Genomic DNA, 19,626 nt, shown 5'->3' with positions numbered 1-19,626 from the left:
TTGGATCTGCTGACATGGCCACGAAGGGCTTCACATCTTAGCCCCAGCCCCCTGAGTTATCTATTCTCCTTTCCCCAGATCTCCTAGGTGAAAGGAAGATTTAAAAGAGAAAACTGGCATCTCTTTGACTCCTGTACCCCAGTGCTGGCCTCTCACCCACAAGATGGTCTAGGTCCCACTGCCTGTTGCATTAAGTTTGTGATTGCAAGCTTTGCAGGGTTGGTTAAATCCGGGAAGCTCTCCCTTCTATTTACCTCCTTGGCCTTCCTGATGGAACCAGCTTTGTGTGCTATACATCACTGGAAAGGTGAATTTCCTGCAGGAAGGTTTCCCAGGGTTAAGGAACTCTTCAAAAAGATTGAAATCCTCCATACCCATTTGGCTTAAAAAGTTGCTAGCAAGCTCATTTGGAACAGAGTGAAGATGCAGCTTCCTCTCTCACACTTCTGATTCCTACTTGTCCCATTCTGTAAAGTGCGGTATCAGCAGAAACAATGTAGTGCAAGGGGCCGGTATCATATAGTGCAGGTACTTGAATAACTCTTCCATGGCACCTTTAGCATGACATCAGCACCCCTTGCTATTCCAGTGCTGGAACCCCACCCCAGAATTGATGATGTACCTAAATTCTGACCCAAAACATCCTCTATTATTCCAGTTCTAGGATTCCCCAAAGCAGTTGTACCATCCACCTTGCTCCTGACTTACAGCAACAAGCCTGGGACCCCTAAAGCAGCTTTGCCAGCACACCTCACTCCTGATCTGCAGCCACTCTTGATGTGCCAGTCCCGTCCCTCTCTTCTAGCTCTGCCAATACTTAAATTGTTGATATATCCAGTATGAGTGTCTCTGTGTCTGCATGTCAGTGAAGAGGTTGGTATGTTCAAGAGGCCTTGTAGGTATGAGGGGGGATGTTAGTGTATATGTGGTTGAGTGAATATATTTACATATGTGTGTGGTTATCTGTGAGTGTCCCATTGCGAGCAGGAGGTGGGAGCAAGTTCTTTATAGGTGGATGAATATGTAGGTGCATGCATGTAGATATAAATGCAGATGTAGATGAGGGCATATTAGTGTATATGGCAAGGTGACTGGGGGGTATGTGAGTGGGTATGTCAGGGTGAGTGTGTGGGGCTATGTATGATTGTATGTCAGTGTGAACAGAGGGGGGTATTTGAGTATGTGAAGAGCAGTCCGGGAGAGAGGCTGCAGGGTGGATTAGGTGAGGGGATTGTCTGCAGTCACTTCTGTCATTGAACAATTTGCTGAAACTGATCTGGAACTTGCCCTGTTCACTCTAACCTTGGCACTGCCTGCTCTTCTCTTATCAACACTGATAAACCAAGCTGCAACCTCCCTTCTTCTCTCTGTCCTGCTGACAGCTGCCACATCCAGGGGGTCCTCTCCACAAGGGACCTTGGAGCTGCTCCGGACTCACTGCTATGGAGAGACACAATCACCTTTTGTCCTGAAACAGCAACAGCAGCAGAAGAGAAGGTGACAGGTGTTGCTAGCTTAGTTTTCACCTGCAAACCCCAACTTCTGCATTGCCCTTGTTTTTTAACGCTGAAACTCTAAATCCAGGGTGCTACACTGCTTGGGACTTCTCCATCCTTCTTGTTTTTGGCAAGGGGATCACACCGCATAAGTATTAACTCTGTCCTACCCACACGTGGATGTTCGCTCCTTGCCACGTGTATCAGCTTGGAGAGGATGTTACGCCGACTGCAGATTCTGCTCCAGAGGAAATTTAAAATTTTGCTTTTCTTTCTCCTCCTCTTGGCTCTCTTGATGCACATGGCTTTGGATTTGGCTCTCCCAGCTGCTCCCAGCTCCTGCAGCTGTATCCCAAAAGCAGCAAACCCCTTGGGCCTCCCACCATCTGGCCCGTTAGTCTCAGTTCAAAAAAAGTTGAGCCTGCGGATCCTTCAGGATTTCAGTGGCAGCAATGGCTCCTTGGAGAAAGGCTCCCGTTCACTGGAAGGGAGGCCACCAGCAGGTGGTGGAAGCAAGATGGTTCTCAGAGATGGTGACTTTGAGCACCAGTGGGAAGATGTGAAGTCGGCACGGACAGGGCGGTCAAAGATGGCAGCACTCTTTGAGCATCCCCTCTATAAGATCCCAATCCCGGAACTGGTGAAGGAAGACAAGCTCTTCAGTGTCAACCCCAAAGAGAAGTTCACACTGAAAAACAGTGGGAGTGATGAATGGTGAGAGACCACCTAATCCAGCGTATTCTTTAGGAACACAATAACCAGACCAGCCTATAGTCCATCTAACGTGGTATCGTGGCCAGGGCTGGCCCTAAATGTATTTGGACCCTGGGTAAATAATTATTTTGATGTCCCAACTCATTCTTCCCCACTTGGTTTAGAAGAGCCAGGTCCCAATCCCAGAATGCGAGGATGCAATGCCAGCTGGCCAGCCAGCCTTGCAGGGCTTGTGTTCTAGCACAGAGCTGTAACCATAAATGTGGCATCCTAAGCTGTTACCCATGTATAGATAAAGCCAGCCATGGGCCTTCCTCCGTTAGTGGCCATTGTCAGATCCTCTGCAGGAAGGCACAAAATCCCCATAATGCACCTAACTGTGCAATACCATACCATATTTTTGTGGGGGTGGGGATGTTTTGAATTCAGTGGGTGATCAGCTTCTGCCCAGGAGCGTGGGCCATTGTAACTTTATCCTAGTCAGAGTCACTGTTATTCCACATCTCATAAAGGGCTTCCTTTTAAACTTTACTAAACTATTTGCCTCAGCTGTCCTGTGGCAGTAAATTCCACAGGTTATTGGCTATGGCCTGTGTTTTCAGAAGTGACTAGTGATTTTGCGAGCCGCACTGGAGGCTCCTCAGAGGGCAGCTGCATGGCACTTTCTGACAATCAGGCCCCTTTAAAGTGTCTCACTGGGCTGCCAAAATCAGACGATGTGAGTAAGTATTTCCTTTAGTCCATTTTAAATGTACTTCCTTGTAATGGGAGGGCCCCCTTGTCCTTGTCTCCTGAAAGGAAGTCAAATGGGAACCTCTATACAATTCATTATATTATATAAGGTACCTTTATTCTATCGCCTCATCTCCTTTCCAAACTCAATAGTCTTTAATCTTGCAGTGCATAGGAAGTCCTCTTCCCCCTCTCCATAGCGCTCACCATTTGCGTTCCTGTTCTCCAGACTGCCCCCCTTTGAAATGAGATGACCAACAGTTAAGTTACCTACAATCTCAGCATTACTTCCTGCCTTGCATTTCATGAGATGTTCTCTCATCTGCAAGGGACTTGGTGGTGCAACGATCACACTGTTGGCATGTGGTTATTTGCGTCCCCACATGCCCATGTCACCACTACTCCTAGATGAAGAAATAAAAGCCAGTTGGTAATTAATATTGTAAATACGTAGTAGCTACTTTAAAGGAACCACATTGTAGTTATTAAAAATAGAAGTTAGAAAGAATGGAAATTCAGAGCTATATTCCACAAACAATCTTAACCCTATCTATCTCAGAGGATTAGTTTGTCATATGTCTATAATGTAACCTGAAAGATGGGTATGTGTTGTTTAAGGTATAACTATTAGATGATGTAGTTTCAGTATACTTCCAGGGGAGGGGAGTAGATTTAGAGTATAAACTCTTTTGGGGGTGGGACTGTCTCTTTGTTCTATGCTTGTACAGTACCTGGCACAATGGGGCCCTATTCTCAAGTGCCCAGATCCTCAAAGCTATTTAGGCTTCTAAGTACATTTAAGGCTCTGGGCCTAGGTGCTACTGTAATATAACATCATAATGCAAGTGTGCAGAAACTACACTGTATGATAGTTTTAACAGAGATAACGTGAACTCCTCTCCCAGAGGTAAATCAGAGGTATAGGACAAAGTAATCAAAGGGAAATGGTGGGTCAGGATAAAGGGTCGGTGTTAAGGTTGTTTCTGGAAAATAACTATGAATCTCCTTTGTTCTAACATTTAAAAATATATAAATACAGGTGCCTCCTTTAAAGTAATTGGTATCATACAACTAACTGTACACTCTGGTGGTAATCCTTATGCTGGGGGAAATTCAGTTAGATTTGGACTCCAAGTTAAAATACATGCAAAGCAGGACTAAGAGGTTTAACTCTATTGTCTTTCTTAAAGTGATACTGTGGAATCCTTCTCGGATCATCAAATAATGCATCCTCCCTCTTCTGTGCCCAGCAGGCACTGTGGGCCAAAGGTTTAGTCTGTCCTAAAATACTTGTCATCTGGTAAGACCAGATGCAGAGGATACTTTGGAGAGGCCCAGTCCAGGAAGAGCCAGGGATGGTGCAGGTCAGGACTGAGGTGTGTGTAGGAGCCTAGGCCTGGAAGAGCAGGGAGTGCTCTCCCACCCTCTCTTTGTATTGCCATTCCTCCTATCTCCTTTCCATCGGCTGCGCATGACTCTTGTGTTTGGGGAGGCTGGATCTGAGTGCTGAAAGCTCCTTAGAAGCGGGACGCCGGCACCCGGACTGTAGCCCTGCTCCCGCTCGGCCTCCTCCCCCTGATGCCCCACCCACCTGATGCTCCCTTCTCTCTGCCCCCTCCTGCCTTAGGGGCAAGCGACAGAGTGGGAGGGGGTGGAGAGGAGCAAGCCGTGGGTGGGGAGGGACCTTGGGGTGGAGCATGGGCAGCACCATGGTCCAGGTGCTGGTGGCATCCCCACCTCTCAGGAGCTTCTGCCGGCTAGGGTGACTAGATGTCCCGATTTTATAGGGACAGTCCCGATTTTGGGGTCTTTTTTCTTATATAGGCTCCTATTACCCCCCACCCCCGTCCCGATTTTTCACATTTGCTGTCTGGTCACCCTACTGCTGGCAGTGCTCCAAAGGAGGCAGGTCATGGCGCCTCCAAAGGGAGATGTGCCACATCCGGCATTGCTTGCCCCGCATGGTGAGGCTTAGCCTCCCCAAGCCTCGTATACCCGCCACCCCTGCTCCTCTCCACCCGGTCCCCTCCCAGCTTCTTGTTTGCTGATAGGTGTGTGAGAAGGGACTGATCTTGTCTTGGTGTGACCATACGGGAACACTTTGGAGATGGAGAGTACATTGTGCATGTCCTAAACCCTGTTGTTATGCGGTGGTGGCTTTGGGGCTGCAGGGTCAGCAGCAGTAAAGCAGAGATGGTCCTTCCGACTGGGAAGACCCCATATGATACCTACCCCACGTGGCTCAGGTTCCACATTGGCATCAATCGCTATGAGCTGTACTCCCGGCAGGACCCCATCACTCCTACCCTGCTGGAGGAACTGGCTACACAGAAAATCATCGGCTCAGGTACCAGTCTTGCTTGCCTCCCACTGTGTGCCCTCCATGTCTGCGTTGCTTTTTGTCCCTCTCTCTGAGTCTGTCTGTCTGTCCGTCCCTCTCCTCATTCTCTTTTCCCCTTTTCTCCTGCCCTGGCCCTGATTCTCGTCTGTATCATTTCAGTCCAGAAACCTGGAGGGACCCAGCTGAAGTTGATCATGACGTTCCCAAATTATGGGGAGGCACTCTTCAAACCCATGAAGTGAGTAAGGCCAGCAGGAGAGGGGCCAGGGCCCCGTCAGTTCCAGAAATGGGCCTGTACCAACATCCTGGATCCAAACACCCTGGGCTTGGGCTTGGGCTCATTGTAAATCATTTCATTACCTGGTGAGGAAATCCAGGTAGGAGACTGAGGGAGGCAGGGACTCTAGCCTTATTCCATGAGCTCACTTACCAGGGCCCCTATAAGGGAAGCTGGTGGGAACCTGAGGTGACCTCCCCCACTGGCACCTTCTTCCTGGGAACAAATGAGATGTGCTGTTCAGCTGTTTGTTTCTGATGGGGCGGTGCGACCTCTAGTGGTAGAGGAGAGCAAATCCTCAGAGTGGATCATTTTGTATATTCGCAAAAAGAACAGGAGGACTTGTGGCACCTTAGAGACTAACCAATTTATTTGAGCATAAGCTTTTGAGAGCTACAGCTCACTTCATCGGATATTCGCATCCAGTGAAGTGAGCTGTAGCTCACGAAAGCTCATGCTCAAATAAATTGGTTAGTCTCTAAGGTGCCACAAGTCCTCCTTTTCTTTGTGCGAATACAGACTAACACGGCTGTTACTCTGAAACCTGTCATTTTGTATATTGTTTGCACAACTTGCAGGACTTACAAGAGGTGGGGGGCAGAGAGGACGGTTGTACCAGGGGGTCCCGAGCAGGGTGCCCCCCAAAACGTCTGTAATATCTGTGTAAATAAATAAAGAAATGGGAGGGGTGAGGCCCCAGCCAACACGATGTACTGGGGCTGTTAAATTTCTCTCTACGGGCCTGACAGCATGTTAGGGTGACCAGATAGAAAGTATGAAAAATCGGGACAGGAGGTGGTGGGTAATAGGCACCTATATAAGAAATAGCCCCAAATATCAGGACTGTCCCTATAAAATCGGGACATCTGGTTACCCTACAGCATGTATATGTAAAGAATAACAGGAGGAATGTCAGGATGGGGGACTCTATCCTGGGAAGCAGTGACTGAAAAAGGGTGGTTTCCTGGTGAATAATAAGCTGAACTTGAGCTCCCTGTGTGATGCTGTGGCCAAAAGATGCAATTCTGGGACGTATAAACAGGGGAATCTCAAGTAGTAGTAGAGAAGTTATTTCATCTGTGTATTTGGGATTGGTGCAAGCACTGCTGGAATACTGTGTTCAGTTCTGGTGCCCACAGTTCAAGAAGGATGTTGATAGATTGGAGAGGGTTCAGAGAAAAGCCATGAGAATGATTAAAAGATTAGGAAACATGCCTGACACAGTGATAGACCCAAAAAGCTCAATCTATTTATTTTAAAAAAGAGACAGTTAAGGTGACTTGTTTATAGGCTATTAGGGTGACCAGATGTCCCGATTTTATAGGGACAGTCCCGATTTTGGGGTCTTTTTCTTAGATAGGGTCCTATTACCCCCCACCCCCGTCCCAATTTTTCACACTTGCTGTCTGGTCACCCTATAGGCTATAAGTATCTTCAGTCTAGCAGAGAAAGGTATAACATGACCCAATGGCTGGAAGTGGAAGCTAGACAAATGTAGACTGGAAATAAGGTGTAAATTTTTAATGGTGGGAGTAATCAATCATGGGGACAATTTACCGAGGGCCGTGGTGGATTTTCCATCACTGGCAATTTTTAAATCAAGATTGGCTGTTTTTCTAAAGATCTGCTTGCGGAATGATTTTGGGGGAGTTCTATGGCCTGGGTTATACAGGAGGTCAGGCTAGATCAGTGGTTCTCAACCTCTTTACCATTGTGGGCCACATATGCAGCTCTTTATGTATTATGTGGGCTGCAGCTGTGTGCTGTATGGCCATGAGGGCGTCACATGGGCTGCAGCTGTGTGCTGATTGGGCCACAAGCAGCCCCAGGGGTTCAGAACCATTGAGCTAGGTGCTCATAATAGTCCCTTCTGGCCTTGGAATCTATGAATCTATGAAACATATAGCAAATGATAGGATGACACTGGGGCAGTTCATGAATGGGGATGGGAGGTGGTTTCCACAGCTCTGGTGTCCACAGTGAGTTTGAAGAGGGAAGTGACATAAAACATGCACCTAGATCAGAAAGTGAATGATTCTAAGTTTCTCCCCTAGTGGTGAGCAGGCTTAGGCTTGGCACTGGAGGCTTTAACCTCCTCTGTCCCATCCCTGCCCTTCCCTTTCATTTCAGGCAGACCCGGGACCAAGAGACCCCAGCAGATTTCTTTTACTTCTCGGACTTTGAACGACACAATGCAGAAATAGCAGCCTTTCACCTGGACAGGTGCGCGCCTCAAAGCCCTTCCAGCTCCCAGCTCTGTTCTTCAGGAGACAGAGAGTACATCTATTAAAGGGGGCTGGCAGCAGCCCTGAGATCTTAGCCACAGGATCTGCCATCTGCAGGGAGCCCCCTTTCTCCATCTGGTGGGGAAAGAGGGGAATCCTAATTCAGACTGTTAGCACCTTGGGGAAATAATTGTGTATGGCACCTAAACATCATGCACATCTACGATGCTATGTAGATTCAGCTCCACATTCATTCATTCATAAGATCCTGCACACTCATTGCTTATTCAGTGGGCCCAAACCGGAAGGCATATGCCTTTGCCAGTGCACCTCAGTCTTGACCTGCAGCATTTCCTACTTTAGCAGTCCTGGGACCCCCTGATACAAGCAGCTGTCAATACCCTTCAATCCTGACATTAGAGCACCCCTCGCCTTCCCCCCAATCCAGCTCTGCCATGTACTCTTGTCCGGACCCATAGGATCCCCACTGGCCTACCCTTGGCCAGTTCTGGTCCTGCCACACAGCTCTGCTGATGTACCCTGAAACTGACCCCAGGCACTTCCAGTGCAGGCCTCTCCTAAACACAGATAGTCTGAAGCCCCGCGACGGGGGGATGGAGCCTGAAGCCCCGCGACTGGGGGATGGAGCACGAAGCCATGTGGCCAGAACCTGGGGCCCCGCTACTGCACAGCCAGAGCCTGGGGCTGGAGACCAAAGCCCTGTGGCCAGAGCCTGCTGCCCCGCCACCCCAGGGCTGAAGCCCGAAGCCTGAGCCCCACTACCCATGGGAAGGTGGGGAACTCACCGGCTGCCTGCTCCTTCAGTGTTGTGCCTCAGGTGTCTCCAGAGTGGGGCATGGCCCAACCCCTGCTGGCAGCCCTTGCAACCAATACCAAGGGAGTGCATCTTGGCGCACCAGGGAGGGGGAGGGACTACTGCTTTGCTCCCCATCACATCCCCCCCAGTCACAGTCCAGGAGGCTGTGGCCGCAAGAAAAGCCCCTGGTGGCCCCATGTGGCTACGGTGGCTGCATTTGAGAAACACTGCATTAGCGTATCTTCTCCAGGAACTTAAGAGTTGCTGTATTGGATCAGATCACCTGTAAACAACCTCCACCTAAGGGAGAGCAGGGCAATGACCTATGGGGGCCATCTAGCCCAGAAACCCATGTCCAACACCTGCCAGTATCTGAAGCTTCAGAGGACGGTGCAAAATCCCTGTGATTTGCACCTAATTTGTGCAATACTACGACAGTGGGGTAGCAGAGATATTCCTGAGCCCACATCTTACACACCAGAGCATGGTGATCAATAGCCCTTGTCATTTTTACTCTAGCTAAAGTCGCTGCAGATGCTGTTCTTATTGCTGCGTCTTCCATCTCATTGTGAAACAAACACTCAGTTTAGGGAAGAAACTGCTTTGGTCCTGCGTTTTGTTTAGTTCCTTGTGTGCTCTCCTTGTCCCCGAAGGATCCTGGATTTCCGGAGAATCCCCCCAGTGTCTGGCCGTTTGGTGAATATAACTAAGGAGATTCGTGACATCACAACTGACAAGAAACTGGCTAGAACCTTCTTCATTTCCCCAGGTGAGTGTTCTCTGTCACAAGCTCCCCGGCTGGGCTGCTGCGGGGGGAACTGCAACTCCGGTGACAGGCAGCTTCATGCCCCACTTGCCACTGCCCAACCCACATGTGATTAAGGAATGATCTGCAGTGCATCTGGAAAGAGAACACCTGCCTGAGTGCTCTGGAGCCGTTCCTGGGTTATCTGCCTGGGTTCTATGTCTTCCTCCAATTCAGATTATCGGCCTGGTTGCTCCATCTCACTAGAGATTACCTGCCCAGGAATCCCATCTTCCCTTGGAGTTACCTGCCTGAATGCCTCTTTCCCAAGATACAAGACTTCCCAATGACTTTACCAGTGGGCATGTCCTCTCCCCCAGCCCATTGATCTCCTGCTAGCCATGTATTTCAGGCTGTGGGTGTTATAGTGGGATCCCAGCTATGTCCTTGCTGCGTTCCAGCCACATTGGAGCCCTTTTAGGTTAAGTGCACAATGATAGCACCTCTTCTAATCCAGATGGATTGCTGTACAGAATTACTGTCCACGTTCTGCAGGTGAGCTCTCCTGAGCCAGCATGCCATCGCACTCACCGGATAGGCTGTTACTCCTTGGGTGGGTTGGGACTGCTGCTCTTTGCTGACCTTTGCTCTGTCCTGATTTGACCGGCTCCCCACAGCCAGCAATGTCTGCTTCTTCGGCGAGTGCTCCTACTACTGCTCCACGGAGCACGCCCTGTGTGGCAAACCGGACCAGCTCGAGGGCTCCATGGCGGCCCTCCTGCCTGACAAGGAACTGGCTAAACGCCACTCCTGGCGCAGCCCCTGGAGACGCTCATACCACAAGAGCAAGAAGGCGGAGTAAGTGTGTTGGAGGGGAGGTTAGGGGTGCAGGTGGGGTGGGTGGTGAGTGTGGCAATGGGATGGGGGCTGCAGGAGAGATATGGCGGCGGGACAGGAAGACTGACAGCTGTGTGGGGAAGAGGAGGGAGTGGGAAAGGTGGTACAGACAGTGTCAAGGCACTGGGTCAGGGATGCAAGCTGAAAGTGGTGATGTTCCCCACACCACAGCCACACATGAGAGGGGACATCAGGATTGCCAGGTGTCCAGTTTTTGCCTGGAACACCCGGTCAAAAAGGGACCCTGGTGGCTCCGGTCAGCAATGCTGACTGAGCCATTAAAAGTCCAGTCAACGGCACAGCAGTCGACTGCCTGCCGCGGGTCCATGCGGCTCCTGGAAGCAGCAGCATCTCCCCCCTCTGGGTCCTACACATAGGGGCAGCCAGGGGGCTCCGTGTGCTGCCCCCGCCCCAAGCGCCAGCTCCTCAGCTCCAATTAACTGGGAACTGCGGCCAATGGGAGCTACGAGGGTGGTGCCTGTGGATGGGGCAGTGTGCAGAGCCGCCTGGCTGCTTAGGAGCCTGAGAGGGGACATGCCACTGCTTCAGGGAGCTGCTTGAGGTAAGCACTACCCGGAGCCTGCACCTCCAATGCCCCAACCTCCTGCCCCAGCCCTGATCCCCCTTCTACCCTCCGGACCCCTCAGTCCCAGCCTGGAGCACCCTCCTTCACCACAAACCCCTCATCTCCGGCTCCATCCAAAGTCTGCACCCCCAGCCAGAGGCCTCACACACACCCCACACTCCAACCCCCTGTCCCAGCCCACAGTCCCCTCCCACACCCTGAACTGCTCATTTCTGGCCCCACCCCAGAATCCACACCCCCAGTCCAAAGCCCTCACCCCTTCCCACATCCCAACCCTTTCCCTCAGCCCCCTGCCTCAGCCCGGAGACACCTCTCATACTCCGAACCCCTCAGCTCCACCTCCCATCCCAGAGCCCCCTCCTGCACCCCAAGCCCCTCATTCCTGGCCCAACCCCAGAGCTCATACCCCCAGCGAGAGCCCTCACTCCCTCCCGCACCCCAACTCCCTGCTCCAGCCCAGTGAAAATAAGCGAGTAAGTGAGGCTGGGATGGAGTGAGTGGTGGGTGGATCCTTGGAGAAGGGGTGGGGCCTCAAAGGAGAGGTGGGGCAAGGGTGTTCGGTTTTGGGCGAATAGAAAGTTGGCAACCCTAGACATCTACCATGGAGTGTCCCTTGAAATCCGTTCCTGGGTGTGGGGGTTGAGAAGGCCCAGGGAAGCCCAAATGGTTAAAAAGAGTCATCCAAAGTTTCTGTGATGATCTCCCCACTCCCGGAGCCCAGGACACCCTGTGATTTCCTCCCTTCGGCCTCTCTTCTAAGGTGGGAGCTGAATCAAAATTACTGTGCTCAGGTGAGAAAGACACCACCTTACGACAGTGGCTCCCGCCTGCTCAACCTCATAGACATGACTGTGCTTGACTTCCTGATGGGTGAGTGTGTGCCCCTCTAACAACCTGCCCATGCCTTCCCAGGCCTGGGGCTACAGATCTGCCCACATGTGACACACTCATGCCTGCAAGGAAGCTCTGAGGCTTTTGCATAGACATTTTTATTCACAGATGACTAGGGTTGCCAGTTTTGGTTGGCTGTATTCTTGGAAATTTCATCACATGACATAATCTTTAATTAAAGATTAATCTTTAATTCCTGGGAACGCCAGGCCAATCCTGGAGGGTTGGCAACCCTACAGACAACCCATGCCTGCAGATAGTAGGGGGGCAGAGTCAGGGCAGCTGGCTTCAGCAGTGTTACTGAGCATGCTCAGTCTGTGTGAGCATGCTCAGTACAAGCCAAGCAGCAAATCTGGGAAGGCACGTGATCCTGCCTGCCACTTCTGCTTTTATTTATAGATCAGACAGAACTCACAGGGCAATGACAGGGCCCCTTCTGTGGAACTTGTCTGTCTCCCTGCCTGCTTTCCCACGCTACCCCTTCACAGCTGTTACTCAGTGTTACCGCATGAGTCCCTTGCTCTGCCCCCTATTGGCTGCACTCTGGTATTGCACTACACACCATATTAGGTATTTCCATCATTACACTTAATTTTCATTTTTAACTTCCAGAATTTTGTTTTAATTCTGTTTTAAACCAAATGAACCCTGGGCTCATCCACTCTCCCCCGTTCTGAAATGTCATTCTTAGCACTCCAGTTATATATTACACTTTCTCCATTACCAGCAGAAAGCCGTTTCCTTCTTGACTGTTATTAATGCCACTGGCACCATAATGACCTGCCCTAGATCACTGAGGTTCAGGTTGTTGTTTGGGAGGATGAAGCCCAGCTTGTCAAGTGTTCCAGGGTAACATTCACAACAGTGGGTGTAATATTGTCCTTTCACATGCTTCCTTGTTGACCAACCTACAGCATTGTTGGTCTACACCACATTGGGAGAGCTACTTTCCTTTTAGTAAAGGTGCCTTTTTATCTTATCTGTGTCAAGGTTTGCACCCCCACACATCTAACTTCAGCATCCTGCTTTGCTTAGCTGGCCAGCATTTTCTACATCTGTTTTTGCATCTTCCGGACTGAAGTGTACAGCCAATGGCTCTCCCCTTCGAGCACTGCCAACAAGTCACAATTTCCCCTGCAAAGGTCGTAGAAATAGTACCAACTAATGAAATTATCCCGTTCTCCAGCTGTTGTGGCCCTGGGAACTCCTTAAATCGAGGCAATAAGGCTCAATAGCATCTGTAAGCTTTATCATTCATCTGTCTTCTCCCTTCTCACAATAGGCATTCAGAGCATTATGGTGCCATCTATTGGGAAGCAAGGGTCAAAAAAATGGTTAAATCCTGCTGTTACGGTAGCCACAGAGAGTATGTCTACACAGCAAAGAAAACCCTGTGGCTGGCCCATGCCTGCCAACTTGGGCTCGCGGGACTTGGGCTGCAGGGCTGTTTCATTGCTGCGTAGACTTCCAGGCTCTGGCTGGAGCCCAAGCTCTTGGACTCTGCAGGGTGGGAGGATCCCAGAGTTTGGGCTGTGGCCCAAGCCCGGGAGTCCTCAAAGCAATGAAACAGCCCTGTGAGCCCAAGTTGGCTAGCACAGGCCAGCCACAGGGTTTGATTTGCTGGGTAGACATCCGGAGTCAGTGCATCCTGACCCCTGCCATGTGACAGGGACCTGATCTTTTGTAACCCCACATCTGATGACTAAAGCCAAGAATAAAAACCAGTTGGTTATGTTCTGAATGTCTGTCATAGGATGGGAGAAGAACTTACATTTACTTCAGTGGGGCCATGTGGGATGTAAATCTATGTGGCCTATATGTCTTGTGCTCTTACACTGGGTGGCTAGTGTTTTTAACTTATCTCCAAGCTGTTGAACCTTTGCTACTGTCAATATACAGAATTTGCTGCACAGGGGCATTCAGCCAAAAGACAATGATGGCTATTGCCCAGTCATTGGCTAATGCTGTTAGTATTTTTTTCCCTACCACTCTCATTCCTACCCCTCCTGTTTCAGACCCTTCTTCTTTGCTGTGGACGTATTCCAGTGCTGTGCCTCGGTGCTGTTCACAATGTTCTGTTCACTGAGGGATCTGAAGAGCATGTCTTGATCACTGCTTGTTTGTTGTCTCTGCTGAATCCCAGTCTCTTTAACTGGTTACATAACTTGGACAGTTTCCCTTTTCCACTATGTTTTGTCACTGATGCAAGCAGTTAGGCTGATTTTGCTGTTGGTGCCATTGGACTTACTTCTGCTCCATTTATGGCTATTGTCCGTTAATAGCTTTCAGGGTGCCCCAGATTGTTGCAGTGAGAATAGTTGGAGGCCTTCAGTCTCAGCTCCATGCTGGGGACAGATTGATCCTCCAAGTCCCACACACAACTTAGACTTGGAAATTAATATCTTAGATTTGTCCTCAGTGATCTCTTCTCTTTCATCCCTTTCTCAATTTTCATTCTGCTACTTATCTACCTCTTCCTTTTCTGGGATTCAGTTCAGGTTACACCCTATCAAATACCACCAGACAGATTAATGGGGCATGCTGTTGTGGGCAATAAGACTTACAAATGTATTGCTGAGCATTGCAACTTCACTCCCTCTTTGGGAGTTGCCAGTTTCTCTGCAGGCCATTTTCCTCCCTTGACCCTTCTGTTAGCATTATCCATGTTTTCAAACACTTCTGTCCTTTGACCCCAGAATTCAAGGTTGTTCCCTTAAGCAGATGTCTGAATGTTGATTCCCCAAACTGTAAGGGGTCTGTAACAGACCATGCCTCCCTCTCTCTAATTTTCTTTTGCTGGAATAAATTTGGAACTATGGCCAAGACTTTCAAAAGTGTTGAGTGATTTTAGATGCCCAACTTGAGACATCTTAAAGTGGCCTGATTGTCAGAAGGTGCTGAGTACTGGCCCTCTGCAAATCAGGCCTTTTAAGCTGTCCCAGATCAGAGACCCCAAATCACTAATCACCACTTTTTAAAATCTTGGCCTGTGTCATTGTGCTAGCCAGTGTTCACCCTCTGGAGCAGGCCTTTTGCTGCACCTGGATGCCTTACGCCTGACAACATACTGGAATAGTGTTCACCATTTTTCTTCTCGACTCTTCTTTCTGCTGCTTGGACAACAGCTACATCCCTGGTATCTCCTTAGCTGGTATCTCATCAGTGTCCTGCAAGGGACTTTGGAGATCTTCCCCGTTAGCTTATTTCACTTGTTTCCCCACATAGGCATATTACTGGATAAATCGTCCATTAAGCAAGTGTTATACTTTCCCCTGAAGTGTATTGCACTGGCTATTGCTAAAGAGAGGAGGCTGGACTTGATTGACCGTCAGTCTGATCCCTGTGACTTGTCTGCTTATCTCTGTTGTCATGATTAGCTGTTAAACTCTACGGGAGTTTCCCTGGCCATTTACAGCACCTTACAGTTCTCAGGGTCCTGACATAGTAAGTGTTCCATGAGACTGAATTTTGGTATCTGGAGACAAGCAGATCCAATCACTTTCTGCTGATTTTTTTGCTTCCAGTACTACCACTGAATGCATGTGTTCAAGCAAAAAGAAAAGGAGTACTTGTGGCACCTTAGAGACTAACCAATTTATTTGAGCATGAGCTTTCGTGAGCTACAGCCCCACACTGACAGTTAAATCAGTGCCCCTGGCTCCTGGTGAGGACATGCACTGCTGACACAAGAAGCATAGTGTGGACAAGCAAAGTGATGTAATTACTGTGGTGGCTGTGTCAACGTAACTTAGGTCAACATAATTTTGTAGTGTAGACGTGCTCTTTGTCTACTCTATCCCTGGAGTGCAGGATGTGCTTGAAGCAGAATGTCCAGTTTACCTTCTCTGCTGCTTTCCCCCTTCCCCTTTGCCCTTCCCCTTTCCCCATTCTCCTCTCCCTTCTGCAGGTAACATGGACCGACACCACTATGAGACCTTTGAGAAGTTTGGCAACAACACCTTCCTGCTTCACCTGGACAACGGCCGAGGGTAAGGGTGGGAGATGGACTCCTGCTGACAAGGAGTATGGAGAACAGCAGACACAGGGAGACCAGGGGAAGGTTCTGGCAGGGGGGTGTCTCTGCACATGCTGGGAATGATGTGGCAGTCCAGACATTGCTTGTGATGTCATTGCCATATTGCTGTTGAGGTCTCTGGCCCAGGTGGCTGGACAATATTGCACAGCCCATAAGGGGCACATTACACTCATTCAGGAAATCGATACTCTCTTTGCTCTCCTTAGATTTGGGAGACATTCTCATGATGAAATGTCCATCCTGGCCCCTCTCCAGCAGTGCTGCAGGTAATGGCTTTCTTTACCCCTTCCCTCCTGCCCCATTCCACCCCTGAGGGGGTAGCTTTCCAAGGAATCAGTGGAAATCTGATTGTTCTGGTTCAGGAAGTGCCCTGTCTGTGCTTGGGCGACTGGATTTTCAAAGTGGAAAAGCAGGATCTCTGTCACGTGGAGTAGAGTGGCTGCTGTGGCCCACCCCATAGGTGTCTGTTTCAGCAGTGGGTGAGCAATCCCTGCATATACTGTCTGCAAAGCACTTCGGGATCAGTCAGGATGGACGGCACTGCATGAATGTCAGGTGTTGTTGCAGCTGTCCCTTTACTTGGTTGATTTTTCTTTTCTCCTTTCTTCCCTTCCCCTCACCCCCACTCTTAGTATCAAGAAGTCGACATTCTTGCGCTTGCAGCTGCTTGCCACGGAGCCGTACCGCCTCAGTGATGTCATGCGGGAGTCGCTGGCCTCAGACCGCCTCTCTCCAGTCCTGTCAGAGCCTCACCTGAAGGCGCTGGACCGGCGGCTCCAGCGAGTACTGGACATGGTGCGCGTGTGCATGGCAAAGGGAGGCCAGAAGGCAGTGCTAGTGGATGACATGGGAAAGCTGCAAAAAGGGAAATGGCAGCACCAAGAGACAAGGAGCAAACAAGCGTGATGGGCTGAGCAGACACTACTTCCCACCATGACCCCTGAGGCTGCCTCTGCAATCTGGACTCTTGCTGAATGAGACTCAGCACTGGTGCAGCCACGGCTAGCTGCCCATATTGGGGGCATAGTCCCTGGATCTACTGATGGTGGGGAGAGGGAGACAGTTTAGAGGGGGAAGTGAGTGGGGCAAAGAGAGACAAATGGGAGGTCTGGCTGTAATCGAGGGGGGAACCCTACATAGTGAATCCAGGGGAGGGAGGGAAGTAGATTTCAAACTCCAGTAAGCGTTCAGCTCCTACAGAGTCCTGGAGCCAGCAGGGCCAGTCTGCACTAGAAACTTGCATCAGCACAGTTGCGCCGCTGTAGCACTTCTGGTGAAGACGCTCTAAGCTAATGGGAGAGAGCTCTCGTATAGGCATAATAACTTCACCTCTTTGAGAGGCGGAAGCTATGTCAGTGGGAGAAGCTCTCCTGCCGCCATAACGCTGTCTACATGGTGGGTTAGGTCGATACAACGACATTGCTCAGGGGAGTGGATTTTTCACATCTCTGAGCAATGCAGTTATAGTCTTGAAGGGAGTATGTAGTGTAGGCCTGGGTTTAGGTAAGGCTAAGGACCCCGGGCTACTTAGGGAGAAAGGTTGCTCTTGTGGATAAGACACTTCTGGAGACTCAGGAGATCTGGGTTCATTTTTTGGGCCATCGCCTCTGTGACCTTGGGTAGGTCACTCATCTCTCTGTGCCTCCGCTCCCCTTCTATAAAAGGGAGATGATAATAATCATGCCTTTCTCTCACCTGTGTCTGTTTATTTGTAAGTTCTTTGGGCCAGAGACTGTCTCTCGCTATGTGTTTGCACATCACCTAGCACAATGGGGCCCTGATTTTGGTTAGCATCTCGAAGCACTGCTGGAATACAAGTAAATAACATGAATATTTTGCAGGGGGAAAGCCTCCAGGGGGAACTCCCTGTCTTACAGTGACAGTCACATTAAAAAATCATAGCTTCTTAGTCTACATTTAAGGTGTTTCAGTGTTTTTGTCACTCAGAGATAAGCCTGTGACGTGTGAGTTAATAAATAACTCTCACCTAGCTGGGAGCGCGCTGCGGTGGCTGGAAACTCACGGACACAGTAACTGGGGGGCTATGGGGGTGCATCAGGTCACCAGGGAAGCATGGTGTAGTGATTAGTGTGTGGCTTGGGGAGTTGCATTCATGACTCCTCTGGGTTCCATTCATGACTCCTCTACTAGTTTGCTGTGCGCAGCTTGGAGAATTCAGAGAAGAGCTGCGTAAAGCAAAAGCAGTCATTATTGTGATAAAAACAACAAGGAGTCCGGTGGCACCTTTAGTCTTTAAGGTGCCACCAGACTCCTTGTTGTTTTTGTGGATACAGACTAACACGTCTATCCCCTGATTACTGTGATCGTGGTGGATCTCGTATTGCCACTGCAGACCTTCACTGCATCTCAGCTTGTGTCACTGCCATTACAGTGTACTCTTCCTTTGCTCGGTATAGATCATTGCCCTCATCCTAGCGTGAAAACAAGGTGCTAGTGACTGCTGGCACTTTAAATCTCTAGACCTGTTCTGAGCAGGGTTGGGTGATACAGTGGTTAAAAACATTGGCAGATAGCCTACAGGAGAGCTCCTGCCAGTGAAGCTGCCCCAGTGACAGCAATGGTGGAAAATTAGTCCAGTGTGGTAGAAAAGCCCCAGCGGAGTTGGAATGATCAAATCCCTGGTACACAGAGCCATGGAGAGAATCCACCCCAACCTCCAATAAGGAGGCAAACCTTTGCAGATTCTCATATAATTGCCTTTCACCACTTCTTAATTCTCCCTGAATAAGGGTAATAGCAATATACAGGACTGTGCACATTCACAACACTTTACCTGCTAGATCCTCACAACCAAAAAAAGAGATAAAAGATGGTCCAGTGCTCCAGGCATCAGCCTGGGGCTGGAGAGAGCTGGATTCAAATCCTTCCTCCGCTGCAGACTTCCTGTGTGACATTGGCCAAGTCACTTAGCCTCCCTGTCCCTCAGTTCCCCCTCTGTAAGATGGAATTAATTGTGCTTCCTTACCTCAGGAGAGGATTATAAGGAGAACTACATTAAAAACTGGGGTGCTCAGGTGCTGTATTAATCGGGGGTAGGGAACCCAAATCTCCCTTGCAAGGTGGGTAATTCCCATTTACAGATGGGGAACTGGGAGGTGACGTGAGAGGTCAGAGAAGAAGCCATTGGCAGAGCCAGGACTAGCACTCAAGATTTCCCATCCTGTGTCTAAACTATTGGATCATGTGTCTCTCCAGATCTTTTCCCTCCTCCGTTTTTCTTGATAAATCCTTCACAAACTCTGCCATGGTGACATCACAGCAGCTCTCATGGGAACAAAAGGCATCCATCTTTTAATTACTGATGGGATTACATGATTTTGCACTTGGAAGAACCTGGACTTTGTTCTGGGGGGGCGGGGAGGAGAGCAAGTGAGCCTGCAGTTCCAGCACAGTTATCTAAAGACACAGCAAAGAGAAACATAAATTTGCCAGCCAAGGCTTTGGGAGAACAGGATCACTAATCTGCCTTTCCTCTTCAAATGCCCCCTGCTTGAATTTTCTCTCACACGTGAGAGTTGTTCTTTTAAATGGCACAGATCTATTCAGGGACTAGCACCATATTTAGCCCTGGTGGCTCAGCACCTAGATTATCCCCCTAATCCCTCTAGGGGGAGTTGGAAATTAATCTGCAGTAGGTTTCCGTCAACAAAAACTGCGATGGGGGCAGGGGGAAGGCAGGTGCTGCTAGCAAGTTTGAGGGTGCTGGTGCTACTATTAGGCTGTGGTAGCGTCCAGGATGTGCTAGGTACTGGTGTTCTTGCTTTAAGGAATGGAGAGCTTGTGTTACAGGGAGAGGTTAAAAGAGTTTAAATACATCTAGTTTGGTCAATGATGATAAATGGGGGATT

The 19,626-nt window shown here is 49.6% G+C and overlaps 1 protein-coding gene across 1 annotated transcript; it reads left to right on the top strand.

The window, feature by feature from the left end:
• The first annotated feature begins 1,713 nt into the window (after positions 1-1,713).
• Positions 1,714-16,828, top strand: LOC140906462 (extracellular serine/threonine protein kinase FAM20C-like). Its single transcript, XM_073330460.1, has 10 exons — positions 1,714-2,210; positions 5,114-5,289; positions 5,443-5,521; positions 7,691-7,783; positions 9,256-9,371; positions 10,025-10,205; positions 11,591-11,700; positions 15,629-15,710; positions 15,964-16,023; positions 16,390-16,828. The coding sequence occupies exons 1-10, from the start codon at positions 1,714-1,716 to the stop codon at positions 16,661-16,663; spliced, it is 1,668 nt and encodes a 555-aa protein (XP_073186561.1). The 3' UTR covers positions 16,664-16,828.
• Positions 16,829-19,626: the final 2,798 nt, after the last annotated feature.

This window comes from Lepidochelys kempii, chromosome 1 (assembly GCF_965140265.1).
Source record: "Lepidochelys kempii isolate rLepKem1 chromosome 1, rLepKem1.hap2, whole genome shotgun sequence".
Taxonomy (NCBI): domain Eukaryota; kingdom Metazoa; phylum Chordata; order Testudines; family Cheloniidae; genus Lepidochelys; species Lepidochelys kempii.
Note: the sequence above shows the minus strand (reverse complement) of the source record. Positions and strands in the feature narration are given on the sequence as shown.